We start from the raw sequence: 18,875 nt of genomic DNA, 5'->3' as shown, positions 1-18,875 counted from the left end.
GGAGAAACATCCTTTGTCTCCGTTTATGGCCCATTCGCATTTTATTGCTGATCTGGACCGCTAGTGCAGCTTTTAATTCAAAACATAGTAAGAATTGTTCGATGCATTTCACGATCACATGGTGTACATTATTGTGTGAGAAATAAAGGGAAGATCATTTTGATACCAAGAAGGTAACCTCCAGACGATATTAAAGCAGAGATACACTCATACACTTGAATATAGGCATTTAACGTCTAACTAATACAAGTAAAGGGTTTTAACTAAGTTAATATAATAGGGGAATATACATACAACACATGCATATAGCAGATACATTTATAACTGCTTACTATGGCCTAAAATAGAGAAAATGTCTTTAGGTGTGTGTGTGACGTGTATTGGAATTACTGGAGACAGACAACTGCTCTGGTGCCTGGCACGGGGGTCACCCATTATGGTGTGAGAAATAAAGAGAAGATCATTTTGATACCAAGAAGGTAACCTCCAGACGATATTAAAGCAGAGATACACTCATACACTTGAATATATGCGTTTAACGTCTAACTAATACAAGTAAAGGGTTTTAACCAAGTTAATATAATAGGGGAATATACATACAACACATGCATATAGCAGATACATTTATAACTGCTTACTATGGCCTAAATAGAGAAAATGTCTTTAGGTGTGTGTGTGACGTGTATTGGAATTACTGGAGACAGACAACTGCTCTGGTGCCTAGCCTGGGGGGGGTCACCCCCCTTTCTGTGGAATGTGTTTGAAGCTCGATGGAGACACTCCAGAGGCGACCTGTTTTAGCATCCTTTTGATAGTGATAAAGACCATCTGCAATTTAGCACCCATATAAATGTAAACGTGGAGGCCAGGTCAGTAATTTATATGCAAATGTCAAAAGGCTAAAAGGTTTTTTTTCAAACAAAGTTTTTTTCAAACAAAGTGTAATTAGCCATCACTGATTTACACAGACGTTACAGGGGGGTTTCTCCCCTTTTCTCCCCAATTCCCAATGTGTTCTAAGTGGTGTAGTGACTCGCCTCAATCTGGGTGGCAGAGGACAAATCTCAGTTGCCTCTGCATCTGCATCTGAGACCGTCAATCCGTGCATCTTATCACGTGGCTTGTTGAGTGTGTTACCGCAGAGACCTAGTGCGTGTGGAGGATTCACACTATTCTCTGCAGCATCCACACACAGCTTACCATGTGCCCCACTGAGAGTGAGAACCACATTATAGTGACCACGAGGAGGTTAACCCAACATGACTCTACCCACCCTAGCAACCGGGCCAATTGGTGACTGGAGTCACTCAGCACGCCCTGGATTTTAAATTGCGACTCCAGGTGTGGTAGTCAGTGTCTTTACTTGCTGAGCTTCCCAGGCCCCCCGCAAGATGCTTTTTTTGAGTAACATATTAAGATAATGCTTATTCAAAATAACCACTTCAGAAAAGGGTTAACCATTTCCTGGTAATTTCAATCACATTTGGCATTCATTACATTGGGAAGTGGAACCTTTGAAGACACTTTTTTCACCAAATTCCGGATTTTTTAAACAGTAAAGTTGGAAATAGGAAAAATGATTCTCTAGAAAATATCTAAAAAGTATTTGGAATTAATTTGTATATTTTCTTACACACTTTTACATCATAAATCATAATGTAACATTTACAAGCATTACACCTCAAAAAAAAAAATTGTCATTTTCTTTACTATTGCTTTTCCCTTTGGTGGTCATGAAATGAGCTCTGCCACACATCCCAAAGTAAAATCATCAGTTTAAAACCTCAAAACGTTGAAGAGATAGGTTACCCAGAAACTGAAAACTCTCTCATCATTTACTCAACCTCATGCCATTCCAAATGTGTATGACTTTATTTCTTCTGCTGATCACAAAGATATTAAAAGAATATCTCAGCTCTGTAGGTCCATACAATACAAGTCAATGGGGTCCAAAGCTTTGAAGCTCCAAAAAGAACATAAAGGCAGCATACACGTAGTCCATAATTTAATTGGATTTGGGTGAGAACAGACTAAAATGTAACTTATTTTTCACTGTACATCTTGCAATTGCAGTCTTTAGGAACGATCGTGATTTCAAGCTCAATTACAATTAGAGTTCACAGAGTGCTAGATAGCACTAAAAAGTGTAATCAAGTTTGAAATCATGATCACCAAGGAGACTGCTGATGTCAAGATTTACAGTAAAAAAAGGACTTATAAATGTATCTGTTTATCACCCATACTTATCATATCACTTCTGATGACATGGGTTTAACCACTGGAGTCATATGGATTACTTTTATGCTGCCTTTATGTGATTTTTGGAGCTTCAAATTTCTGGCCACCATTCACTTGCATTGTTTGGACCTACAGAGCTGAAATATTCTTCTAAAATTTTTGTTAGTGTTTTGCAGAAGAAAGAAAGTCATACTCATCTGGGATGGCTTGAGGGTGAGTAAAGAATTAGATAATTTCCATTTTTGGGTGAATTATCCCTTTAATTGTTTACTTGCCAAAGATTAGTTTAATAATGATTTATAATGATTTAAGAAAATACATATGGATACAATGGGGATCAAGTTTAAATGTCCTTTGTCGCTTTACCCATATTCACCCTGTATGGAATTATGGGCAAATTCCAAATATGTTTTTCTGAGATTTTCTAACATTCTGATTGGTTACAAACATACAGTAGGTAGATTCCAGAAACTACTCTATATATCAGACTATGTGAAAGCAGTAATTATTAAAACATAACATTCATTTTATAGGCATAACTAGTTCTAACACTTAGGTTTGTACTATGTGTGGTGGGGCCTCCTTATTCTAAATGTCCATGAAATATCCATTACATGGAAGTTGACTGGCTATCAGGCACCCAACAAAACATAGTCACATGCCCATAAACATTTTCTGGATGGAAAGATGAGAGAGAACAAACAGGTTGTAGAGTATTTTATCAAGGCTACACGGTACCCAGACCTAGTTGGAATGCAGGGCCTGCAAAGAGACTTAGAAAACAGAGAAAACAATACATTCATACAAACCAGAATTCTATTTAAAGCTTATATAAATCATTTATAATTATACAAAATATGTAATAGAGTTATGAATGGTAATAAATGGACTAAAAATTGTAAACATGTTAACAATATAAAAGAGTTTTTCAGTCACTGAACTTTAGAACATGGGCATTGCCTTCCTTTTACCCACAAGGCACACAGGAATGCTTGTATGAACGTACTAAAAAAAGAATAAAAAAACAACAATATTAATATGAAAGATACTTGGATGACAAGCTCCCTCTCTCTCTCTTTGAAAGTAATGATTAACATAATAATAAAATTAAGAAATGCCACATATTTTGCTGCCAGTTATGCAATTTTTGTCTGTTTTGTCTAGTGATCAGCCGATATAGGTTGTTTAATGGCCGATATCCAAAGAGCAGGGCCGATATAATTCAGATATATCACAATTTAATATAGTAAATAACATGTACATAAAATTGCTTTAAAAAAAAAAAAAAAAAACGAATAAACTTTTATTAAGCACTAATATTAATTGTTTAAAAATTTCCCACAAAACTTTAACTTTGTAAAAATAATATTAAAAAAGATAAGATTGTGTTTTAAATGGTAGATAGTAGTTTCTTCTGATTTCTGTTTAGTCGTCCAATTTTAGTCTTTTAGTAATTTATTTGCACATAAAGAAATTAAACACAGCAAACACGGATGGCATGTGCGCATTAGCAATCGCATTTTCTCATAAAAGACTGAATCAAACCAACTGTACATACAGTGCACAGTGAATATGCACAAGCACTATGAGGAGTCCTTCTTAGATGACCTGGTTGAAACCCTTATACAATAATGCCAATCTTCTGACTAGTAATGGTGTTTGAGCCCCGCCACTTTAGGTGCGCAGTTGGCCTATATAAAGTAAGTGGGCGCTCAATCACCATTTCTTCAGAATTTTCTGACTGAGGACAAGAGTGAGTCACAGTGTTGAAGTCAAGACCACCTAAACAGAGACCAAGTCAAGGCCAAGACCAGAGTGTATCGAGACCGAGACAAGACTAAGATTTTGAGGGGTTGAGACCAAGTCAAGACCAAGGCATGCGAGACCGAGTCAAGACCAAGACCAGACCAGTGTGAGTCCCACACTGCATGACACACTTACGATAAAATGTGGAACATGCAAACAATAGGCACTCCTCAACTTGATCTGGAAGATCCACATTCCCATAAAACCTCTCACAGAAATCAAATGAATTCCTCTTTTATTGCCATATATGTGTGTGTGTGTGTGTGTGTGTATGTATGTTTTGTGAGGACCATCCTGCTGCCAAACATATATCCAGTAAGGTTGCAGCGTTTGCCCACACCCATGAAGAGGCCATGCCTCTGGTTGAATCCACTTTGCACCAATAGGACAATTCACCAACAACAACAAACAATTGCGGTAAGTCATGGCATCCGCTCATGTTATTGCTTCCTGCATTACATGCCACATGTTTACTATAGCTTCTTCCTTCAGCAGTGAGGGATTCACATGTGGTAAATGTAAGGAATTAGTTAGGCTGACGGAGAAGATTAATGAGTTAGAGACACGTATCCGAACACTAGTGGAGGTCAGTGAGAAAGAGAAGCCGGTAGATACTGTTTCGGATACGGGTAGTACAGTGAGCAACACACAAACTTTAGTTCCGGCTGCAGAGCCCACGCAGCAGGGATTTTGGGTGACATCTCAGTGGCATACGTGCTCAGCAAAGCGACACCACTCTCCCGTTCCTTCCAATCGATTCTCCCCACTCAGTGATGCACCCACTGAGGATCATGTTGAAAGAGCCCTTGTTATTGGTGACTCTATTGTAATATTCTATTGTAAGGAATGTGGAAATAGAGACTCCAGCCACTATTGTTAAATGCATTTCCGGGACTCGGGCATCTGACATCAGATCAAATTTACAAGTGCTGGCTAATGTTAAATGTAGATTTTCTAAAATTGTTATTCATGTCGGCACTAATGATGTCTGGCTTCGCCAGTCGGAGATCATTAGAGATAATGTTAAAGAGGTGTGTGAACTTGCAAAAAACAATGTCAGACACTATAACATGCTCTGGCCCCCTCCCTGCTAGTCATGGCGAAGAGGTTTATAGTAGATTAGTGTCACTGAATGGCTGGATGTCTGAGTGGTGTCCGGAGAATAGCATAGGATTTATAGACATAGAAGTTTTTGGGGTAGACCTGACCTGCTAAAGTGATGTTTTTGGTGTTACTCAGAGGACATGATATAAGTTTAAGTCTTTTGAACTAATATGCTTAATGTGACACCGTCAGATACAAATAAATAATCTCTGTCATCTTTTGCCCTTGCTACAGTATATAGATCATCCGGGCCTTATTCTGATTTCCTTGGTGAATTTGCAAGTTTTCTATCAGATCAAGTATTTACTGTAGAAAGAGCTTTAATTGTTGGTGACTTCAACATTCACATAGATAATGAAAATGATACATTGGGATTGGCATTTATCGATATACTCAACTCGTTTGGAGTCAGACAAAATGTGACAGGACCAACTCATTGCCATAATCATATGCTAGATTTAATTCTGTCATATGGAATTGATGTTGATACTATAGAAATTCTACCGCAGAGTGATGACATCTCAGATCATTACCTGGTCTCTTGTTTGCAGCAATCAGCTAATGTCACTCAATCTACACCAGACTATCGTTCAGGTAGAACTATTCTTTCGACCACTGAAGATAGCTTCACTAATTATCTTCCAGATCTATCTCATACACTCAGTAAGCCCCAAAGTCTAGAAGAACTTGATGAAATAACAGATGTAGGATTATCCATGAACGAAGCCATCAAATGAACACAACACCACATTCCACAGATCAGGGAGAGCCCCACCAAGCCATTAGAGAGTCATAAAAATGAATCCATGGTGCCTAAATTGCTAAAGCAGATCATCTCTACCATGCCTGCTTAATCTCAAACTAGGGTTTGTAATGACGGAGCTGACCAATATGGACAATCCTTCTTTGTTCCACAAACTTAAACCCTCTGTAAGACCAAATGGCCAAGTAAGACCTTGTGACCTTAATGCATAAATCCGCAGCCATATCAGAAAACGGAGACTCATGAAGGAATCCACGAACGTTGTACTTTCACTGAGTCAACCCTCTAAAATGTACAGAATGCATTTAAACCCACAATATACACAATACCTTGCCTTGCTAGATAATTTGAAAATTACTTTGACCTGTGATTACTTTTATAACTGACAAATTCATGATTATAGCCTAATGTACCTTTTTAAAATATGTGTGGTGATTTGTAATCACTTCTAACTAACACATCGATAATTATAATCATTAATCTTGTAATCTTAATTTGTTAATATACCCCGGCAATCAGGTTTCTCATAATGTGTAATGTATTATCCATGTTGTAAAACCAATGAATTAACCAGTATGATTTGTAACCAGGGATTTTCATGTTTTGTTATTACACGTGTAATATTTATGAAAGTATGTCATATTTAGTATGTAAATGTTTGCTTGTTTACGTAGGGAATATTGATGACAACGAATGTCATGTCTCTTGCACTGTTTTCAAGATATAAAAGTTCTTGATTAAACATACACTATTTTGAGCGGGAAGAGTGTAAGGATTCTTCACACAAAGGACCGTAAATCAACTTTGAAAAGGACAGACCAGTCAACCATGTGACTCTGAAAAGTCACTTCTGATTGGCTCAGAACACCTTTGGGGTGCGGCCAATTTCAGTTCAAAAAGTCCTAAACAGGAAGAACATGCTCTCTTGCCTCTCTCTTGTCCCTCTTGTTGCTCTTCCTTCTTCTGCTCTCTTCGAATCCTCTCTTGGAACTGTCGCTTCCAGATCCTCCGTGCCATGTAGAGTCTAAGGAAAACTCGGGACGCAAACAGTCCCGAGGATGACTCTCACTCTCTGCTCTACGGTTCAGACATCCAATGGGAGTCAAGAGTCCTTCTTGCAGAAGGCCTCGCTTCATCCAGATAATAACTATCTGATTATTACAGGGTCCAAAATATCGACGGAACGAACTTTCAACAAAGAGCCAAAGAACCGAGCAACACAAAGAACGCAACGCAAGGAAACACAACAACACGCAAGTACATCTCCAGATTTTTGCTCAAAGTGCTAGTGTATTAGTTAAATACTATGGGTAATCTGATTGCAAATCGATTTAGCCTCAAAGAAGGATAAATGGTTCTTAAGGCATTGTCAACAGACTCCATAAAGTTCATTTTCTCTGTATTGATCATTTATTTCACATTCAGTCACTACTCACCAACATTTTTCATGTTGTATGTGTTATATTATCATGCTAGAGATTTGCAGTAAATCTGTTTAACTTCAGTGGAAAGACCCTGTTGCATATCCAGAAACTGACACAAAATCCGCTCTGATCACATTACGTTGTTATTGAAACATCCGCAGTGAATCTGCCGCTTAAATATAGATTAATTTCGCTCCGAACGAGTTGAAAGGATAAGCGCCACTCCATAAAACCATCACTTGAGTTGTCTGTAACTTGCATTGCTAAAGAACTGCTCTTTAAAGAACTAGAGTGATAATACCACGCTGCAAACTGCTAAACGTGTTATTTTATTTGTGCATTAAGATTTGCTTTGAATGCACTGAGATCACAAGCTATGAGCTGGAGGTGACGGCTGTGATTTGTGCATTGTGGAACGCACTGACGTTCATAGGAATCGATGAAACTATGTTTCAGTAGTGCTAGAGAAAGATCATAAATCACTGGTGTTGGTTGCTATGACGATGAAAGTTCACGGGAAGTCCTAAAGAGACTCTTCCGGGGCAACTAACCACGCATGCGCAACTTGCTGATGCCATACTGTCAACAAAGCACAGTTAAGCTAATAACACAACACAGCTAAGCTAATAGCATATCATAACACAGCACAGCTAAACTAACAAGTTAGCGGTCTTTCACTGAAAGCCTATAATAACCCTAGCACCAAATGCTAGTATGGTGTCAATCCTGCCAGATTGAAAAAAAGAAAGAATCATTTAATTACACTTCACCAGTTGTTCACATTCACTGAAAACAACCCTTAGCTGTTACTACCCTTCATTTGTGTCCCCACACAAGATCCATGCTTACCTGCGTGACATAGACTTCCACCTGAATATGAGGCCTCAGATGACTAACAGAGACACTTTATACCTACTATGGATAACATCCAGCCATGAGGTACAAAGTTTTCTTGACAGACAGTCAAACCACACAAAGTCTGACTATCAACGTCTGAGAGAGGCCCTGCTTAAAGAATTTTCAGACCCAGAGTCTGAGCAAAAACTGTTTACTGCCCTGAACACCAAACAGGGATGGAAAGAAACCATACAAGCCTACTACCATAGACTACGGCAAGACTACTTCCAGTCTCGGAACGAACCTGAGATGGAAGAAGAATTCAACTTCAAAACCATTTTCCTCCGAAACCTGCATCCCACGGTGAGATATCATCTAGGAGTCACAGCCTGTCCTCGCACGATGACAGCTCAACACTGCGTGACTTAGCATACAAGTTTTATGTTAAACAAAGAATGGCCTCAAGCAAGGCCCGATTTACCTCTCAAAACCAAGGGTTGGCATCAGAAGATATGTGGCATCACAACAAAGCCAGGTTCTTCAGCATAGAGCAGAGTAAACCACATGGGGTTCAAGAGCGTGACCCCCACATTAGTGCCAGACCCATATGCACGTCCAACCACTGGGAGAAACCGTGGAACAGACCACGTCCCTCAAGCAGTCCAAAAGAAAGGACGATATGGGAACCCAGATGGACACTTAAAGGCAACCGATGACAAAAACCATTGCAACACTGTGCAGACAGACACAGAACTGAACCTGCACACAGACACAGAACTAAGCCTGCTCATGAGCCACCTGCAGAAAACTCACCAGAACTGCTGAAACTACTCACAGCATACTTCAAGCAGAATCCACCCAAGGCCGACCATAAAGACATTTCATACCCCTCCTGTCACGACCAATGACAGGAATACAGGTGCCAGACACAGCAGTGACCGACACGGCACCGGCTTATGGACTGAAAACTCAGCCATTAGCCTCAACCTCAACCACATTCTAATTCAACATGACAGAAACTCAGTCATACAGCAGCTCATGATGAGTTATACAGACATCAAGAACTGTGTGAAAGACTTCTACAAACTGTGGCTTCATCCGCACCCACAGTCACCTAGAGGATCCAGATCGACAAAGAGCCAAAGAACTGAGCAACACAAAGAACGCAATGCAAGGAAACGCAACGACAAGCAAGTACATCTCCAGACTTTTGCTCAAAGTGCAGGTGTATTAGTTAAATACTTTGGGTAATCCGACTGCAAATCGATTTAGCCTCAAAGAAGGATAAATGGTTCTTAAGGCACTGTCAACAGACTCCATAAATTCATTTTCTCTGTATTGATCATTTATTTCACAATCTGTCACTACTCACTAACCTGTTTCATGTTGTATGTGTTAGATTAGTTTTATGTTTAGAATAGCAATAAAGTTTGTCTGAATTCAAAGATAATTTGACTGTGGTATATTTTGATAAATAATCTCATCCCTGTTTTTAAAAGATTTAGCTTCAAAGCTATACCTAAATATGTGTAATATTATTTTCAATAAGCCATGAGAATAATCTTACTCCAATAAGAGAATTAATCATAATTCCCTTATTAAAGCTAATTCCTTACAATAGAAATTGTAAGCGGATACAACGAGACGTTGTATTACAATTTTAATGGTGGAGAATTTTATTCAGACAAATAATCTAGTCATTTGTCATTTATCTAATTTACAATGGTTGTTGAATGCGACTAATTCCATTATAAATTTCCTTACATAATAATGTAGAATAAGAAAAGTTTCATTTAAATCCTAGCTCACACATATTGAATCCAGCTACATATAATGGTGAAGGTATGCAGGCATTTTAACCCAACCCGTGTACACTTATAATTCCATACTGTTTCCCTACACAGAAAACATAAATAGTCTTCTCTAGCACTCTTGATATTGTTGCCCCTCTTCAATTAAAGAAAATTAAAGAAAAAAGCCCCACACCATGGTACAATGATCACACTCACGCTCTCAAGAAAGCAGCTTGGAAAATGGAGCGCAAGTGGAAGAATACAACATTAGAGGTATTTCGCGGTGCATAGAAGGACAGTGTCTGTAGCTACAGACAGGAAATAAAAGCTGCCAGGTCAGCATATTTTAGCAAACTCATAGAAAATAACCACAACAATCCTAGGTGTTTATTCAGTACTGTGGCTAAATTGGTTAGGAATAAAGCCTCAACTGAACCAGATATTCCGTCGCAGCACAATAGTAATGACTTCAAGAATTTCTTTACTGATAAAATTGAAATAATCAGAAATAAAATTGGAATTATGCAATCATCTGTCACAGTACCTCAAAGACACATCAGTGTCTCATAATTTTCCTCACGAGCAACTTCAATCCTTCGCTATCATAGGTCATAAAGAGCTAACAAAATTTACGAAACATCAAAAGCCACAACATGTATGTTAGATCCAACACCAACTAAGCTCTTAAAAGAAGTATTCCCTCTAATCTCAGAACCTTTTCTTAATATTATTAACTCCTCGCTATCTTTAGGACATGTCCCAAGAAACTTTAAAATGGCAGATATCAAACCGCTTATTAAGATGCCACAACTTGATCCTGGAGAACTGGCTAATTATAGACCGATTTCAAATCTCCCTTTATGTTTGATCCCTTTATATGGACTCAAGATGGCGCCGAATATGGCTGCTGCGTTGCGAGCTCCGACACAACATAGCAATGGTTTGTTTGTTTTGTTTACAATTCTTATGTTTTTTGTCTTGGATGTTGTCTGCCTTATTGTCTACGACAGACAAACACTTTTGGACATTGGCTCAGCGATCTCACACCGTAAACCGGACTTCACATTCCTCAATGCCGACCCGCTGTTTACAAACACGCAAGCGGAGCCCTTTGTCTGGGCAGCACGGCCGCGGAAACGCAGGAGGAAAAGGGGAAACAGAGCCGGCGTTCTCATCAGAGTAAGACGCCGCGCAAATCGACCCCCGCTACCCACTATTCTACTGGCAAATGTTCAGTCTCTGGATAACAAGCTCTGCGAGCTGAAAGCGCGGATCTCTTTCCAACGAGAGACGAGGGACTGCTGCGTTATCTGCCTTACGGAAACTTGGATATCTGCGGAGATTCCAGACTCAGCCATTGAACCCGCGGGGTTCTCCATGCTCCGAGCGGACAGAGCGAAAGACCTCTCAGGTAAAACTAGAGGAGGTGGTGTATGTTTTATGATCAACAAATCCTGGTGTGATCAGAGGAACGTACATTCCATCAAGTCTTTCTGTTCTCCTGATCTGGAATTTCTTATGCTTCTGTGTCGACCATTCTGGCTACCGAGGGAATTCACAGCGGTCATTATCACTGCTGTGTACATTCCCCCACAAGCCGACACAGACCGGGCACTCAAGGAACTGTATGGGAGTATAAGTGAGCAGGAAACCGCGCACCCTGAGGCCGCGTTCATTGTGACCGGGGACTTTAATAAAGCCAGTTTAAAATCAGTCGCACCGAAATATCACCAGCACATTAGTTTCAACACACGAGGGGACCGGGTTTTGGACCATTGCTACTCTCCGTTCCGGGATGGCTACAAATCCCTCCCCCGCCCACCATTTGGCAAATCGGACCACTCTTCCATTCTGCTTCTGCCCGCTTACAGGCAGAAACTGAAACAGGAAGCACCCACCCTCAGAACGATCCAGTGCTGGTCGGACCAATCAGACTCTATGCTACAAGACTGTTTTGATCGCACGGACTGGGAGATGTTCCGGTCCGCCTCTGATGACGACATCGAGCTTTACGCTGATAGCGTAATGTGTTTCATCAGAACGTGTGTAGAGGAAGTGATTCCGACCAGAACTGTGCGAATCTATCCGAATCAGAAGCCGTGGATCAACAGCGATGTTCGCGCGGCACTTAATGTGCGGACCTCCGCTTTTAATTCCGGGAACGCGGAGGAGCATAAACAAGCCAGTTATGCCCTCCGAAAAACTATCAAAACAGCAAAACGCCAGTACAGGAGTAAGATTGAAGGACAGTTTAACACCACCAACTCTAGAAGCATGTGGCAGGGAATTAACATCATCACGGACTTTAAAGGGAATAAAAACTCCGCCATGAACACCGCTGCCTCTCTACCGGATGAGCTAAATACTTTTTATGCTCGTTTCGAGGGAAATAACACCGCCCTCGCGGAGAGAGCTCTCACGGCCGAAGCTACAGAGGTTAGTTCACTCTCCGTCTCTGTAGCGGATGTAACCCGATCCTTCCGACGGGTGAATATCCGCAAAGCCGCGGGTCCAGACGGCATTCCGGGCCGCGTCATCAGAGCGTGCGCGAGCCAGCTGGCTGGTGTTTTTACGGACATTTTCAACCTTTCCCTCTCTTTGTCTGTAGTCCCCACATGCTTTAAAACATCCACCATTGTGCCTGTTCCAAAACAATCGAAAATAACTTGTTTAAATGACTGGCGTCCTGTTGCTCTGACCCCCATCATCAGCAAATGTTTTGAGAGACTAATCAGAGATTACATCTGCTCTGTATTACCACTCTATCTTGACCCGCTGCAGTTTGCTTACCGCAACAACCGCTCCACTGATGATGCCATTGCATCTACAATACACACTGCTCTCTCCCACCTGGAAAAAAAGAACACTTATGTGAGAATGCTGTTTGTAGACTACAGCTCAGCATTCAACACCATAGTGCCCTCCAAGCTAGATGAGAAACTCCGGGCTCTGGGCTTAAACAGCTCGCTGTGCAGCTGGATCCTGGACTTCCTGTCAAGCAGACGCCAGGTGGTTAGAATAGGCAGCAACATCTCCTCATCACTGACCCTCAACACTGGAGCCCCGCAGGGCTGTGTTCTCAGCCCACTACTGTATTCCCTGTACACACATGACTGTGTGGCAACACATAACTCCAATGCCATCATTAAGTTTGCTGATGACACGACGGTGGTAGGTCTGATCACTGACAATGATGAAACAGCCTACAGAGAGGAGGTGCACACTCTGACACACTGGTGTCAGGAGCACAACCTCTCCCTCAACGTCAGTAAGACAAAGGAGCTTGTGGTGGACTTCAGGAGAAAAGACAGAGAACACAGTCCAATCACCATCAATGGAGCACCAGTGGAGAGAGTCAGCAGCTTCAAGTTCCTGGGTGTCCACATCACTGAGGAACTCACATGGTCCGTCCACACTGAAGTCGTTGTGAAGAAGGCTCATCAGCGCCTTTTCTTCCTGAGACGGCTGAGGAAGTTTGGAATGAAAATAACCGCCACATCCTCACACGGTTCTACACCTGCACTGTGGAGAGCATCCTGACTGGCTGTATCTCCGCCTGGTACGGCAATAGCACTGCCCACAACCGCAAAGCACTGCAAAGGGTGGTGCGAACTGCCAGACACATCATCGGAGGTGAGCTTCCCTCCCTCCAGGAAATATATACAAGGCGGTGTGTGAAAAAAGCTCGGAGGATCATCAGAGACTCCAGCCACCCGAGCCATGGGCTGTTCTCACTGCTACCATCAGGTAGGCGGTATCGCAGCATCAGGACCCGCACCAGCCGACTCCATGATAGCTTCTTCCCCCAAGCAATCAGACTTCTGAACTCTTGATCTCCCACGATCAAAATACATCAGCCCTGCACTTTATTACTCTTTTATCTCACACCGGACTGTCATAAATTATATTACTGTCATTATATTATGTCTCTCTTAACAACTGACTATCAACCGACAGCCTGAATGTCAATACAGTACAATACTGTACATTCTATATATATACTTTTTTCATATATATTTTAATTTTTATTGAATAATGTGTATCTATATAGTATCTATATAGTAAAAAACAAACAAAAAAAAAAACAGCATATTGTATACTGTACAGTGTATGTTATTATTTGTATATTGTTGAGTGTAATTGTGTATAACAGATGTTTAAATTGTGTTGTGTTAATTTGATGTTTTAAGTCGAGTTTAATTATGTATAACAGATGTTTAAACTGCGTTGTGTTAATTTGATGTTTTAAGTTGAGTGTAATTATGTATAACAGATGTTTAAATTGTGTTGTGTTAATTTGATGTTTTAAGTCGAGTTTAATTATGTATAACAGATGTTTAAACTGCGTTGTGTTAATTTGATGTTATTGTAAATTGGTATATGTCTCATCACTGTCACGACTGCTATGTTGATCGGAACTGCACCCAAGAATTTCACACACCATTGCACTTGTGTATATGGCTGTGTGACAATAAAGTGATTTGATTTGATTTTGATTTGATTTTGTTGAAAATACTAGAAAAGGTAGTGTCCTCCCAACTATATTCATTTCTACAGAGAAATAGAACAATTTCAGTCAGGATTTAGGCCCCATCACAGTACAGAGACTGCACTTATCAGAGTTACAAATGACTTGATCTTATCATCTGAATGCGGCTGCATTTCACTTCTAGTGCTTTTAGATGTTAGTGCTGCCTTCAATACGATAGAGCACGACATTCTCTTGAATAGGCTAGAGAATTATGTTGGCATTTGTGGACTTGCATTAGCATGGTTTTGGTCATATTTAGCAGACCGCTTCCACTATGTCTATGTAAATGAGGAATTGTCAAACCAAACCAAACTTAAGAATGGAGTGCCACAGGGATCAGTTTTAGGGCCTGTGCTTTTCTCCTTGTATATGCTTCCCCTAGGAGATATTATCAGGAATCGGAGAATAAGTTTCCATTGTTATGTCGACGATACCCAACTTTATATTTCTTCAAAATCTGACGAAATTTCACTATTCTCCAAATTAGCAGAGTGTATCAATGAAATCAAAGACTGGATGAAATTTCTTTCTACTCAATTCTGACAAAACAGAGGTACTAATTATTGGACCAAAAACCTCTAAAAATAAGCCGCTAAAATATAATTTTTCTCTCAATTGATGTACTGTTACATCGTCTTCAACAGCGAAGAACTTAGCTGTTATATTTGATACCAATCTGTCCTTTGAAAATCAAATTACCAATGTTTGTAGAACAGCATTCTTCCACTTAAGAAATATTGCTAAATTACGACACATGTTCTCTGTTGCTGATGCCGGAAATCTAATTCATGCGTTCATGACTAGATTATTGTAATGCATTACTGGGAGGATGTTCAGCAAGTTCAGTAAATAAACTTTAATTGGTTCAAAATGCAGCAGCCAGAGTGCTGACTAGAACCAAGAAATATAATTATATAATAGCCACATTTTAACGTCGTTACATTGTCAAAATGTTAAGTTTCATATTAATTTTAATATTTTGTTAACAACGTACAAAGCTTTGAATGGTCTGACCTTCTACCATGCTATATCCCATCACGTTCATTACGATTGCAAAATTCTGGCCTGTTAATAGTTCCTAGAATATCAAAATCCACAAAAGGAGGGAGATCAATGTCATATTTGGCTCCTAAACTATGGAATAGTCTTCCTAACACTGTTCGAGATGCTGACATACTCACTCAGTTTAAGTCTAGACTAAAGACTAATCTATTTAGCCAGGTATACACCTAATTTATCCATCAACTCACAATTAGGCTGCTTTAGTTAGGTCTGCCAGAACCAGAAACATTGATCATGATCTATAACTCTGCAATAAATTGAATGGCATCTATGCTAATGTTATTCTATTTGTATCCCTGTCTCAACCTCGGGACGCCTATCCTAACCGGTTAGATCCAGCTCCATTCCTGCTTCGTGTTGGACTCCACTGCTACGTGTCTCTGAGTGATGACGACTAATTGCAGCCAGTGCCAGCCAAACATCACTTCAGTCTATTACGATGGACTTCAGAGGATGAACTGATGCCAACTCCAACTATAAGACATGGGATACATCATATGCCATTGCCTGAACCTTGAACTTAGGACAGACCTCACCGAAATTACCGGCCGGTTGAACTGCGATGCACCTCACTGATCTCTGCCTGCATCACCTCAGTCTAATGATGGACTACAGTCTTATAATGGAATACATAGACTATCAATAAATTGCCAACAAAAGCCTTCATCAGCCAACTAACAAAGGACAATGCATCTATGTGAACTTCTGCAGTTTATCCAGGATGAACTTCAAAGACATCAGTCATTAATCTTACAGATCTTACAAAATATTTGTTTAAACACTGACCTTTAACACTTATGTAGTTGAATCATTTTAAACCATGACTTGCACTATACATACAGTAATTAAGTAATTTTGGCATTATATTCATGATGTTAGCCAGAGGGGAACTGGCCCCACAGTGAGCCTGGTTTCTCCCAAAGTTATTCTTCTCCACTAACCAACATTTTATGGAGTTTTGTGTTTCTTCCCACAGTCGCCTTTGGCTTGCTCACTGGGTTTCTAAATACAATTATTATTTAAGTACTTATTTTTAAACACAATTCACAATCGTATTTTATCATACTACAAAATGATGACTCCAAGACATTATAGATATTACAGTTTCATTTTCTGTTAATGCATGATTTTCTGTAAAGCTGCTTTGAAACAATGTGTGTTGTGAAAAGCGCCATACAAATAAAAATGACTCGACACACCAAAAGGAAGATCTTTGTATTGATAGGCAGTTCCCTCGAACACGAATCGCAAAAACTGCCTGTGATGTGGCACGATTGGTATATGAAAGTACACGTCTTTCAGATCTATTGACACAAAACAGTCCTGAGTATGGATGTGCGATAAGATCTGTTTCTGAGTTAACATTTTTAATGGGCACTTCGTGAGCATGTGATTCAAGCGTCTTAGATCTAGAATTGGCCGAAGCCTGCCGTCTTCCTTTGGAATAAGAAAATAACGGCTGTAAACTGTGTGTCGCAGTCTGGGACCATCTCTATCACGTTTTTTGTAAGGAGATTGTGAATCTCTGCACGCAACACTGGCGCATCCTGTGGTCGGACCACAGATGGCAAAATGCTGTTGAAGCAAGATGGCCAGCATACAAACTGAATCATATAACCATGTTCGATAGTTTTAACACCCAATCTGACACAGCCGTGAGGGCTCATCTGACAACGGGCTTATTGATTCGCTCGTTATTAGAGATAGAGCGCCGCTCAACATTGGGAAGCAGTTGAGCATAATGTGTGAGGTATATGATGCATTATGAGGTAATGGCCCTTTTTCTGAGAATGTGTGAGCATCTCGTTTGTACAACGGGTGCTTTTCTCTCTTTTGTGAGGACATTCTTTACTTGAGCAGTACACACAGAAGCAACAATTAGAACAATTCCCGATGAACAGTATTGTGGAAGAGGAGTGAAACACTGTGCACCTCGAATCGAGCCTTCTTCAGCTCTGGGCCATGAATAACGGCGAGCTCTAGGCTCCTCTTCATAGGGCGGAGCATGTCAAGAACTTTTCTGCTTCCCGGCAGGGGTTTTTCAGTTGATGCGGGTGTCGCACTAAGAAAGCAAGTGCTTACGTTTGGGCCACGGTTTGCGTGGCTTCACAGACAGCTCAGTAGTAGCTTTTGGCTGCACTGGGGCAGCAAGAGATTCATTCTTTGCCGAGCTCTGACCGGAAGTAGATCGGGAGCGTACCGGGAAAGGGGAAGTGCTACTTCTCTTTGGCAGAAAGTGTTTTATCACTTGGGACTGCTATTGCACCACGATGAAGCGCTCTGAAAAGCCTTCCACGGCGTTGCCAAAGAAACCATCAATTGACACTGGGGTCTCGAGGAGGGCGGCTTTCTCTGTGTCACGCATCTTCGTTAGAGTCAGCTAAATTTGCCGGTCCAGAACCACCAGGTTGCTCATCGCTTTGCCGATGGCCTGAGCGGTAGCTTTCGTGGCTCGCAGCACCAAATCTGTAGCTGTGTGGAGCTCTTTGAACAGCTCTGGATCAGGGCCTTGCTCATCCATTTGTTTGAGGAGCTTGGCTTGAAAAACCTGGAGCACCAACATGCTGTGGATAGCTGAAACTGTTTGGCCTGCTGCTGTATAAGCTCTTCCTGCCAGTGCAGACGTCAGTCGACACGGCTTGGAGGGGTGGGCGGGGCAGGATTTTCATCCCATATTCGGGCAGAGGTGGGCTGCAACTGCCTGTTCCACCAGGGGAAGCTTTGACTAACCTTTTTCTTCTGCGTGGTCCACTTTAGTGAGGATGGCAGCTCTTCCGACCTGAGTGCATGAAGTGTAGGGTGCACACCATGTCTTTGTGAACTCCGCGTAGACCTCAGGGAGGAATAGTGCACTCCTCCGGACCGCGGCCTGTTGACGATGGCCGGTTTGCAAAACCCATTCATCCAGGTGAGATTTTTCTGGCTCTTCTGGAGGGGACCACTCAAGACCGAGCTCCTCAACCGCCCTCGCAAGAATGTGAAGAAGCTCCTTGTCTGTAGCGTGTGCATGCTCCTCACCCTCGCTGGGGGAAGGGGCAGCAATGTCCTCTGAGGACCACTCACCTGAAGCTGTGAGTGACACAGCAACATCCCCATCGTAAGAGACGCCAAACGTAATGAGGCCGTGTGCTCCAATAGAGGGCCAGAACTCATCACGCACATATTGCACAGGCAAGGACATTAGATCAGAAGTTCTGGGGGCTCACAGGGCTTGGGCAGGCCAGCTTAACCTCACTGCCCCACTGCGCTTCCTCATGTGGTCCCTCGGGACTTAACACAGAGGAGACGGGTGGGAGGGTGCAAGGTCAATTCTAGAG

General features: G+C 41.2%; 1 protein-coding gene across 7 annotated transcripts in view; it reads right to left on the bottom strand.

Annotated features, from left to right (window-relative positions):
* The window catches only part of LOC127442077 (SLAM family member 9-like), a 284,700-nt gene that overhangs the window by 165,544 nt on the left and 100,281 nt on the right, over window positions 1–18,875 (bottom strand). The window contains exon 6 of one of the 7 annotated variants that reach the window (XM_051699829.1): window positions 2,407–3,243. The exons of the other annotated variants lie outside the window; for them this stretch is intronic. Within the exon in view, the coding sequence (XP_051555789.1) occupies window positions 3,181–3,243 (63 nt within the window). The 3' untranslated portion in view covers window positions 2,407–3,180. Of the gene's footprint in view, window positions 1–2,406; window positions 3,244–18,875 lie in introns of those variants that run through there. 7 annotated transcript variants of the gene reach the window in all.

Source organism: Myxocyprinus asiaticus, chromosome 6, assembly GCF_019703515.2.
Source record: "Myxocyprinus asiaticus isolate MX2 ecotype Aquarium Trade chromosome 6, UBuf_Myxa_2, whole genome shotgun sequence".
Lineage (NCBI taxonomy): Eukaryota > Metazoa > Chordata > Actinopteri > Cypriniformes > Catostomidae > Myxocyprinus > Myxocyprinus asiaticus.
Note: the sequence above shows the minus strand (reverse complement) of the source record. Positions and strands in the feature narration are given on the sequence as shown.